Source organism: Sinocyclocheilus anshuiensis, unplaced genomic scaffold (genome assembly GCF_001515605.1).
Source record: "Sinocyclocheilus anshuiensis isolate Anshui unplaced genomic scaffold, SAMN03320099.WGS_v1.1 scaffold41, whole genome shotgun sequence".
Lineage (NCBI taxonomy): Eukaryota > Metazoa > Chordata > Actinopteri > Cypriniformes > Cyprinidae > Sinocyclocheilus > Sinocyclocheilus anshuiensis.
In genome coordinates this window covers 456,670-468,385 of record NW_015539849.1, presented here as the reverse complement: position 1 = coordinate 468,385, position 11,716 = coordinate 456,670, and the positions used below count along the sequence as shown (strand labels likewise).

General features: G+C 38.5%; 2 protein-coding genes across 3 annotated transcripts in view; both read right to left on the bottom strand.

Moving 5' to 3' along the window:
- The window catches only part of LOC107684611 (selenoprotein T1b-like), a 4,724-nt gene extending 3,155 nt beyond the window's left edge, over positions 1 to 1,569 (bottom strand). Inside the window, exons 1-3 of one of the 2 annotated variants that reach the window (XM_016480911.1) lie at positions 1,335 to 1,569; positions 795 to 905; positions 536 to 662 (exon numbers count right to left, since the gene is read on the bottom strand). In XM_016480911.1, coding sequence (XP_016336397.1) covers positions 536 to 662; positions 795 to 905; positions 1,335 to 1,465 — 369 coding nt within the window. In that variant the 5' untranslated portion in view covers positions 1,466 to 1,569. The remainder of the gene's footprint in view (positions 1 to 535; positions 663 to 794; positions 906 to 1,334) is intronic. The other variant, XM_016480910.1, reaches the window with a different exon arrangement.
- A 1,412-nt stretch (positions 1,570 to 2,981) lies between these two features.
- On the bottom strand, positions 2,982 to 11,567 carry LOC107684610 (cyclin-L1-like). The gene is made up of 11 exons (XM_016480909.1): positions 11,246 to 11,567; positions 10,814 to 10,888; positions 10,155 to 10,264; positions 7,986 to 8,106; positions 7,826 to 7,890; positions 5,146 to 5,245; positions 4,952 to 5,056; positions 4,718 to 4,859; positions 4,166 to 4,277; positions 3,975 to 4,073; positions 2,982 to 3,894 (listed from the first exon to the last, which is right to left on the bottom strand). Exons 1-11 carry the CDS (start codon positions 11,486 to 11,488, stop codon positions 3,480 to 3,482), a joined length of 1,587 nt encoding a protein of 528 aa, XP_016336395.1. The 5' UTR covers positions 11,489 to 11,567; the 3' UTR covers positions 2,982 to 3,479.
- Between the last annotated feature and the right edge of the window lie 149 nt (positions 11,568 to 11,716).

Sequence of the window (11,716 nt, the reverse complement as noted above, 5' to 3'; positions counted from 1 at the left end):
ATAATTAAATGTTAAACAACACAAATATCCTTTATGTATTTAATCCCATTCTATTAACCGATGTCTTTGCTTCTGACCTTCAATGATCCAGTTTAACCGTACTAATAAGCCAAAATTACTCTAGACAAACATTTGTGTGTCTTTTTTTATTGCTGAAGTGTGTTGAAATGTCTTCTTCTGCATTCTACTGTACGGATGTAAATTTACTTTCCCTTCAGCCTGAGGCTTATTCATTTCACTTTTGGTGTGAAAAGGCTTTTATATTTGCCAAAAATATAACTTTTTTATTTTAAAAACAAACAAGCAAGCCCTGTCCAGATTTAAAAAGTAACGCAAAAGTAACGTAACGCATTACTTTCCATAAAAAGTAATTAAGTAACGTAATTAGTTACTTTTTTATGGAGTAACGCAATATTGTAATGCATTACTTTTAAAAGTAACTTTCCCCAACACTGTGAATGACCCACTGTGAATTACATATTCCAAAATATTATGTGACATTTTTTTAAAAGTAGTATGTATGCACTACGCTGACCTTATTCTCTTGTGCCCAAAGCCAGATTCCTGGAGTCTCCATGTGGAAAAATGTGAAAGGGTCTTTTCCCAGGATAATTAAACCAATCAATGCAAGTTTGAAGACAGAGAGGAAGGAAGCTATGTGCCTAAAAATAAATAAAAAGACATTTCAGTTTAGGAGTTAAAATCACTACTGTTTTAATAAGAGCTGTCCATAAATCTGTATGGTCTGCAATACAAAAGTTATTGATGAAATGAGAAATGCATGAGAAACACACCTGTATATAGGCTGTGGCAGGAAGTTTTCTCCCTCGATGCGGATGTCTGGGTACCTCTGGGTGAGAACCCGAGAGTACTCTTCAAACACCCGCCTGTACCCTCAGGATACACTGCAAATAGATTTGACTGACAAGTAATACACTAGAAAATCAAAAAAGCTTACAACAAACTGCAAGTCGTTATAGCAAGTTTGTACAATAAGACATTTTGCAAATGCAAATGCAAAAAGAAAACTACTTGTATACGATTATATTTACATACTACTAGTATACTAAATATAAATTCAGTAAACATCATGAAACACTACGTATACTATGCTATAAAAAGGTAGTTATTTATGGTATTATGATTCTAGCGCACTGATGCTTAGGCCAGTGTGCTCGGCTAGATAAGAGAAAACGAATTGGAAATATGCATAAACCACCTGACTGAACGTACACAATAAATGTCAGTTTAGATTAATTCAGTTGCTTTATCAACACGTGACACTGATCAGCACGCGCACTGACAGGAAACAGAAATATATTCCGTTTACTCACCAAATCTGAAATTTCAGCAGTGGCATTCCTGTATATTGCATTTTCATCTTTTTAACGCTGCCACTGTCGGCTGTGGCGTGATTCAGTGACAGCACACAGACCAGTAAAAGACATAAACACCGCGTTTCCATTCCGCACAGTCCGCTCGCGGAAGCCCTGCTCCAACTCTACCCGGAAATTCAAGGACGATATACAGCATGTCAAAATAAAAGCTCCTATCGCCTGTCTGAGTTCACGTGCATCAGAGCACCTCTCTGTATAAGATAAAAGCGTTGCATTGACGACTATGGAAGGCCAAGCTACCAAAAACACGTGTTTAACGCGTTGTTGACGCGTTCAAATTCACGTGTCTTTGGCTTCCTGGCGTTCCATAGTCTTACAGACGCATTAACAGCCTTAAAGTAAATTATATTAATTTATCGCACCGAACATTTGTCTTGGTTTGAACAGGCCCGGGTATTTTTTCCAATGACTCTTTACCTCACTAGGTGACGACAATGAGTGAAATATTTAATCATTCAATACATCGTTTTTAAACCCTGATTAATTCAAAAGGAAAGACGACCACCATACTGTCTTCAGGACGCTGCCCACAGAAAATACACTGAGCGAATTATGAAAGAGCCTGATGTAGCAAAGATGTACAAATGGCCCAGAAATCCTACTGAAGCAACGCCACTGGGTGTTTGTTTTTCTGTTCATTTACATGAAAGAAAGAAAGACGCGTTCCAAGTCTACATAAAAGAGAGAGAACCATTTAAGATGGAAGCGATTCTCTCGAACAGTGGTTCTCAATATATATATTTGTCTGTTTAAAAAAAACAACAGCATATTTATTTCACAAAAATTGATACAAGTACCGTCCCCCTTATGACTGGTACTGATTAATAATAACCAGCGTATGAAGTAAGGCAATTAAATAGCAGTCCCAAACTAGTTTTTTGTTAATACAATTAAGTTGGTATGAGCCACCAGTCATTTAAACATATACAAAATAACACGAAGTGAAAATAACATGGCATTTTTGGGTTATGGAAACAACAGTTGCCATGGTGAATACACATTACTAACAAGTTACAAACATTTAGAATTACGTTTTTTTTGTTGTTTCTTTGACTGTACACTCACCAGTTGAGAAAAACTGCTCTAGAATTAATCAAACTTTTTAATACCACAGTGATACAAGTACCGTCCCCCTTATGACTGGTACTGATTAATAATAACCAGCGTATGAAGTAAGGCAATTAAATAGCAGTCCCAAACTAGTTTTTTGTTAATACAATTAAGTTGGTATGAGCCACCAGTCATTTAAACATATACAAAATAACACGAAGTGAAAATAACATGGCATTTTTGGGTTATGGAAACAACAGTTGCCATGGTGAATACACATTACTAACAAGTTACAAACATTTAGAATTACGTTTTTTTTGTTGTTTGACTGTACACTCACCAGTTGGGAAAAACTGCTCTAGAATTAATCAAACTTTTTAATACCACAGTTCCAGATATGAAGTTTCTACTGTTGTGATTTTTTGTGATAACAGCTTGTGTCCTAATCAAGGATTTTAATGTCGGGGAGCAAGAACTTATTTTCAATTCATAAACCCAAGTTCCATAAAGTAAAAAACAACAAATGACAGTAGGAATTAGTAACTTTTTATTGAGTAAAATCAGACATGAAGAGGTGCAGACTAAAAACCAGTGTAACAAAGTCACCATGATCCCCCGAAAAAAAAAAAAATCTGCATTTGTTGTAAAAAAATATGATCTATTTTCAGAGAAACCAACTTTCTTCCGCCAGTAGAGCGTCTTTATTACTTATTTTCTATAACTGTGCAAAGTATCGGTGTCCTTCCTGAAAACATTTTCCATTTTTCTATGTAACTAGTGATTTTCCCACCTTCTGAAAAAAGTTGCTTTTATAAATCAAAGCATTTCCCATATTACATCAACATTGAACCCATCTTTACACTGTAAATATGTAGTTTCATATCCTTTCAACATTTAAAACTAAAACGGCAAAATAACACGAGAAATCAAAAAAAAAAAAAAAGTAAAACAGACAACTAGGTCAACACTGACCACTTTAATCAAACACAAACTTGCTCGCAGTCTTACAGACGTGACGCAACAGGAAAACACTCAGCGCCTGTGACGACTGTGGCTCGAATGGCTGCTGCTGTGGTGTTTGCTTTTATGAGAGCGTTCGTACGAACGTGAGCGTTCCCGCCGGTCGCGGTGATGGCCTCCGCTGCTACGCTCGCGCTTGTGCTTCTTCGCCAAATCCGAAGAACCTCGATCCCGGTCCCGCTCTCTCTCTTGCTCTCTTTCCCGCTCACGGGGCTTGCTGGTGGAACGAGAGCGGCTGCGTGAGCGTTTCCTCTTGTGGCCGTGTCTGCTGTGCTGGTGCAGGTCATCTGAGTGCTGCTTTGACTTCAAGTGTGGCAGGAGGGGAGACGGAGGGCCGTGGTTCGCGTGTCGTCGTGGAGATGGGCTGTGAGAGCGGCTCCGGGAGCGAGAGCTGTAGGTGCCTGAGTGACTGCGCCTGTTATTGTAACTACAAAAAAACAAAACGGCAGTTGAGTATAGACACCAACATCATAGAGCAGACAGCAGTGCACTGCAAGTGGTACTTACTGTCGTCTGGGAGAGCGCGATCTGGACCGGGATCTCGTTCTGGAACGAGAACGACTCGCACTTCTACTGTTCCGACCTAACTTACTATCTTTCCTGAGTCTGAGGAAAGGACAAGGAAGATTCTTAATTAGTGCGCTTTAATTAAACAAAACACAAATACTTGTTGAAAGTCAATCCTGTCGAACACTCACCCGTTGTGTGGGCTCTTAGAACCCTGAGGCCGATCTTCTGGTTCTTTCTTCATGGCCTTAAGCATTTGAGGGTTAGGAGACTTCTCATCTGCTTTCATTATATTAGGTGAACCTGACAAGAAAAAAAAAATCTAATTTTATGACTGTTTCATAAGGAGAAGTTTAGCAGAATGTTCCTGCTGCTCTTTTCCAAAAGTCAAGCTTCAACAATACAATTTTAAAAAGTGGTATTAAAACCCACACGATTCCTGTGCTATATTTCAAGTCTTCTGAAACCACAGAATAGCTTTATGGAGGAACACACACTAAACGCATACCCTAGTGTATGCGTAACAACTTTGGGCTTTTCATTAATTGTACAGAAAGAGCAGCCTGGACCATACTTCTTTTGTGTCACAGAAAAAAAAAGTCATATCTTTGGAACTACAAGGGTAAACAATGCTTAAAAGTAAAGCCAAGGCAAAAAGAGCAAGATGGTTTTAGCTTTTAAAAAAAAAAAAAAAAAAAAAAAAGGTTAGACTGCACAATAGGGCAGTGGAAGGGACAACTTACATGGTTTGGATCCAGGAGAGAATCCACCCAATGTGGAAAGAGCAGGAGTGCAATCTGGATTCAGTCCTTTGGCCTTCAGTTTTGCTTCCTGTAGAGCCACCTTCCGCTTGTCCACTTCTTTCTCTAGCAATTCATAATTTGGCTAAAATACAAAGAGGAAACAAATCATACTCGATAGAACACAAATGAAGACCTGCTAACTCTAAAAAGGGAGTGAGGTGAAACAGGTCTAACCTTTTTTCTGGTGTACAACTTCAAAGTGGTTAAACATATATCTTTGATCTCCTCCTCCGTAGCACCAAACAGCAGGTACCAGTTCGGCCGAGAGGGTAACGTTAGCTGAGAGAAAGAATGAGAAAAGACAGGCGTTAAAACCAGAGCTCAGAGAAAACACAGGTGGAGGAGGAGGACAGAGAATGGTTTTGTACCTGTAGCACTCGTGCAGCGAGATAAATGCAGGCACAGGCGATGGTCTCAGCTTGAAATCTCACAAACACATTAGTGCGAAGGCTGTCATTCATGTAGTTCCTGCAACACAGAAGGTGAACCACAAAATTGCCACTTCCCTGCATGGGTTGATCATCTATAACGTCACCTTTATGTACGAGGTTTGTCACATGATGCAAAAAAAAAAGACCAAATATAAATGGAGGCTCGAGTTTAACATTGTCCTTTCCCTCTCTGCCTCGCGTTCCTCTTTTGTTCTACAAAAGTGTAAAGGCAAGCATGCAGTGTGGACGGGCACATATGTGCACACAGACAAGACCATGGGGGGAGGTTTGTCAAAAAAACAACTGGTTCCACTGGTTTGCATGCGACAAATGACTACAATTCCATTCCTACAAAACTTTTGAAATAAATAAATAATTTTCTATAAAATAAGCAGATGAGAGTATAAAATGGATCGAATCGTGAATTTTAACGCAATGGGCACGTAGCACTGACTGCATGCAACTCATAACACTAAACGGAATGCATGACTGAGAGAAGCTGCACTGGGAATGAAATATACATCTCCTGAAGTGTAGACTTGCAGACAGCAAAAATCTTTAACTTCAATTCTGAATGACAAACAGATATGGGATGCAAAGCTCTCTCTCAAAAAAAAGCAGCAAACAGCCAGATGGACACCGTGGACCTGAAACGCTCCGTGTCATTATGAAAAATGTGGGAAATACTAGATTGATGTGCATTACGCTGGAATAGAAACACTGTAGATTTTATGCTGCAGGCCTTAAAACACTGGATTTATATGGAACGGCTGAGCTTCAAACAAGTTATTCAAGCACAGACTGAAGAGGAGAGAGTTCCAGTAAGACACAACGCCTCACAGCAAATTATTATGATGATAACTGCATTTTTAAAGGAATGGTTCACCAAAAATTAAAACTGTCATTACTCACCATCATGTCATTCTAAACCTACGGAACTTTCCTCAGTGGAACACAAAAAAGAGAAATATTTAACAAGATCAAGATACATACAATGGATGCATATGGTGAGCAGAGACCAAAATTAATATAAAACCATGAAAAGTCTTCTGAAGCCATATAATAGCTTTGAGTGTAACGTTGTTATATCATTTGGTTAAACATGTATGTTCAGTTATGCATCTCGATTCCATTTCGATTTATCGTGCAGCCCTAGTCGCAACATTCCGAGGTATGTTTACAAGCGGTAAAAGCTAGTAACACAGGCTCATCCGGGTAACTGAAGTCGGCGCTATATGCTTGCTAGTAACAGTTTTTCTTGGTGGAAGCTTTGCGTTTGTTTAGGTAATAAAATATTAAATCTATTCAATATTATGTGTACAATTATTTCATTATGTCATCCTGGTATCGTGGACTCGCTCTCTCGTTTCATACAAATGCAGCTGCTGCCATTTTGCCACAATTGTTTTGTACACTGTTATTATAAGATAACTAACAAACTGGTAAGATTTTAAAACGGTTTTGTCTCAAATCAATATCTTTTATTGCCAAAATTATTTATGTGGTGAAATGTTGTGTAATAAGTGGTCTGACTGCACCGTATCCCTTAAATGTCCATCTAGTTTGAACTTGCTGCTTTGCGTTCAAATATTTCAACTCAAATCAATATATTGTGTCTAATTATTTACTTATGTGGCAAGTAGCCGTGTTATAAGCAGGATAATTTACATCCCTGAAGGGGGTTATTCTGCGATAACAATCGGTTGGATGTACATTATCTCTTACTTAGTATATCAAAATAAGACTTAAAAATTTGAATATGCAGTAGCACAAATGAGATTAGAGAGGATGGGATTTATCTTGAATTTCAGTTCAGAAGATTTGGAATAAAGAGAACAAGTCTGGACTAGGTCTTGCCCTTTCCACAGCTTGACAGCCTCTGAACACTATATGCTTTCAATGTATGTGAATGAGCAACGTGAATTTTTCTCCTTTTCCGTTCTATGAAAGTAAGAAAATCATATGGGTTTGAGAAGACATCATGGTGAATAACATTTTTCATTTTTGGGTGATTTACCCTTTAAATTGGAGTACATTTAGGAAACAAAAAAACAAGACCAACTAAATCTAGTAGTTGAGGTCTAATAATAAAAAGCAAATATTCAGGCTTTAAAACCACCTTTTAAAAACCAAATAATTTAATTCAAAAGAAAGAGAGAGATCAATTTTGAGTCTTGAAGCAAAAACAAAAATACAAATCCTTTTGGACAACCACAAGAAAACAAGATGCTGCTGGCAGCTGGAAAAGGCCCCCTTCAGTGATTCTCGGGCAGAGAGCTCTCACTGGATTGGCTGTCGCGAGAAGGGCAGCCAATGGGGGGAGATTCCTGAGGTCATGTGGTTGGAGGAGCAGAGTTCAGAGGTTCTTTATGACACTTACCATCATGGACTACCCTTTAATCAAAGAGTAGAAAGAAAGGACAAAGTTAAACTAAGCTCTCCATTTTCTTTTAATTACAGCCATGAACAAGAGATTTAAAAAAGACACACACGAGTCACGAATACACCAATCCATCAGATGAGGGGACAGAAAAGTTATGTAACAGTGGCAAAGGGGTTAATTACTGGTTACACCATAGTGTCTAGACACCCAATGCAGGACTGTTTATTCACTCACCAGGCTGTCTGGACCAACGTTTGGTTCTTCTCACATTCAAGGACTTGCAGGTACATGACGATAATCTACAAAACCAACCAAACTATTCGTTTTCATTCTACCAAAACTTTAAAGTCTAAAAACAAAACAGTGAGAGCAGGAACTGAGACGGTGGACGTACCTTGTGTGGGTGTTTGACATGGACGCAGAAGCCCAGCTCCTTCAGCACACGCCGTTCAGCTTTTATCACCTGGTTTTTGGTGTTTATGTAGTTCTGATCAAGTATCAATGGACTTGGACTCCTGGTTCATGAAGGAACGAAAGTAAAATGGTTTCCCCTGACTCAAATACTATTCAAGACAATGAAAAAAATGCTTTTTTTTTTTTGTTTGCTTCATTTTAAATTCAAATCATTCTGTTTCCCTTCCAACCAACTACAGGCAACAGGTCCAGTTTTTTGACTCCTGTAATTTCAGTGTAAGACTTTTAGTACTGCCACAAGTGACTGTTAGAGAAAAAAGAAAATGCTCCACCTCTCACCACATCATAGCTTCAACAGAAAGTAAAGCATAAAATAAAAATGATGTTCTTCTATAAACATAACCAATATCACAATAACACACTAACCAGGACAATCTTGGGGAACAAAAGCACCAAAAACCTCAACACACAACATTCACAGTCCCAGTATAACAATCAAAACGTGAGCTCTTTATCATAAACACTACTAGCAGAACACGTTCATGACATGCTAACAGCGCTGAGTCATGATCTGAAAATAGCATGAATAGCGTGTCAGGTAATCATTTAAATAACAATGGTCACCTTCACCACATGATCTAAATATGCAATCCAAAAGTAAGAAATACTGACTAACTACAAGGGATCTAAATGAAATGTATTCTTGTATTCCTTTAACTACTGAAATACTATAACAGTTCAGTTATGATAAAAAGAGAAACACTTCGCATTTAACATCTTACTAAAACCACGTTGTATACTTAACCTAATATTACAAAAATAAATTATCCAGTTAGTGAAAAGAAAGTCTAGACTAGCCTATATTTAACAGAATTTAAATTCGGTTTCTCTCTACTGCTTTAACCATTTAAATTATTTTCAAAGCTATTATCGGAATATTTTTTATTTTCACTGCACCATCCACAAGTGAAGAATATTTCATAAAGCAAAACCAGAATTTCTTTAGTTTTATGTTTTCACACAAATCTAAATTCATAATCATAAAAATCTACACTAAACTTGGTTAGTAATTCTAAGACTGGATGCACACAATGACCTCACAAAAAAGCTCTGAAAACGAAATGCCAATGACATTTCATGACTATTCTACACATAACTTAACATTTAATTGTGAATTTTGGACAATAAATTGACTAAGGCACCCAATCGAAACATAATGCTTATATGACGACACAAAAAAAACAGGACATTCTCAGTATGCAACCCTCACAGCTCCCGTCATGTGAATATTTAAGAGATTTCGATCTTGGATGTGCAGCGTGAAATATTTCTGTGGAAGCTATGACATGTGTGGTGAGGTGTCTTTTTTTAAAAATGAAAAGAAAATTTAGATCGTCACCTGTGCTGGCAGAGACAATAAGCTTAAACTGAGATACAGGAGTCACCCAGACGCTTCGGACCAGCGGCCAACCTGTCGATCCCCGATATCCCAGTGACCGCTTTCAGACCACTGGCTTCTCCCGGGGGAGGGGGGGAAGCGACACCTCGCTCACTGTTGCCATGCCGACTGCTTCATCTCTACGTACCATTTCCACATCACCCAGGCATTGGTAAATGTAGCTGGTCGCTGTTAGTTGGTTGCAAGGGAAAAAAGAATTCAAGTTAATACCGCGTCCTTGATTTCAGATGAACACATTTTCTTTTTCATCCTCTTTAAATTGCTTTCTAATTCATTCTGGAATTAAATTTAGACTAGAAAGTAATTAGCCACAATATAGCCCAATTGGCATCATATTCCGTTGAACAAGATAACATTTTTGAGCCGTTTGAATGTTTTTTTTTTACTTGCTCAGGTAATCAGAATATCCTGCTGTTACTACCAATTATGACTGATGAAGGAACTGAAAAGCTTTAAAATGGTTTAGAATAAAGCAAACAAAATTAAGACATCATACCAACGACAAACAGAAGTGCACAGACTACTCACAGTTAACATGTTTAAGTATACCTGAATCATTTACGATTTGAGGTGATGACGTTAAATGTTATTCAAAGAAAAATAAATCAGTCAAGGTGGGAGGCTGCTTGCACAGGTAACGAACAGAGGAAACGGTGTGACAGAAACCCTGCGAGAATGAGCCATGCTTACCTTTTGCCTCGGAGCTGCCTTAAATGATGAAACACATTGATGACATCCCTTATTCGTCGAGGGGCTTCTTCGATCTTTGAAGCCAAGTTAATACAGGCCATGGCAACAATCTACAGAGAGAACAGACACAGAAAGAGCTGTCAAAACACTATTACACAAGAATGCACGCAGCATACATTAGTTGATAGACTGATAAAAATATAAACTTGTTAGAGGATATTACCATTTTGTGCTTTTAAATTGTGAATTTGAGCAAATGTTTGTGAAACATGCATTTAATTTGTATCAGCCAATGGAAAAAAAAATAAATAAATAACAAAACAAAGATCTACAACTATACACATTCTCAATAGGACAATTATAACGAGAGCTGTGTGTATATAACACCAACGTAGTGAGCTGTCTAACTAGACAGTAATCCTTTCTAACACGCCTATGATGCCCAATAATGTCGCCTAGTTAGGCAGTTCGCTGGTATTTGAAACCACGCCCGTTATAACTATCCTATTATGACGACAACGTTTAAAATAATATACACCATTGAGCGATAGTTTTGGTTATAATCTGGTTGAATGTCATTACAGTACAGTACAGTAACGTTAGCTCAAACAACATGGCTGCCATCCGCATTGCTTGTAAATACGGCGTTATTCTCTTACCTCAAAACTGTGTTTCACGAAAGACTTCGAGTAGAAGAATCGATGAAAAAGCACTTGTCCGGTCGCCATGGCCACCTGAAACATAATTACGATTAAAGAATTGTTATTATAAACGGCCCCGTTTCGTTTTCAAAAGCAACGTCCGCCATTTTGTTTTTGTCTAGCCGACGGACACCGTTCGTGAAAGACGTTCAAAATCACTGATATTGATCTCTAGATTAGGCACACAGCATACACTAACTTTAATTATAATTTATTTAGGGGGAAATATTTTTTGTTGAATTATTTTATTGGGTTACGGGTGCTTGTTTGATAGTGTCACATCGAAATTGCTTCATGATAATGTTTTATTTAAAGCCACCATAATTTGACAGCTTCACTTCATTAATCGTTTAAGTAACGTTAGCTTGACAAACCGATTAATTACGTTACCTGCGGCAGTCGCAGCAGGATTCCGGCGGACTGGATGAGCTCGCAGCCCAGGATACGCAGGTCTGTCTCGGTGTACAGGTCGAGGCCGTCCTGCATAGACGGGGTCGGGGAGAGATTTTCCTCAGGAATCAAAGAATTATCGATGGTGAGGAAGACTTCGGAATACACTTTATCCCCTATTAATATGCCCTCGCTATTAGCAGGCGCGTTTGCGGCGAGACCGGTGGCCATCGACGCCTCCATGATCGCTGTCGTCGGAACCTGCCGAGGACGATCGAGTTTAGAAACAAATTCGTAACCCAGAGCAGAAAACAACACTGCTCATCGCTGCTTATGGGACAGGTCGCTGATTGGAGCGGAGATGTGTCATGTGACCTCAACAATCCAATCGCTGTCAGATAACTGTTAGTTGCAACGCTGCAACCCACATATTACTTTAAAGTACGTTTTTGTGCCCATAAATAATTATAC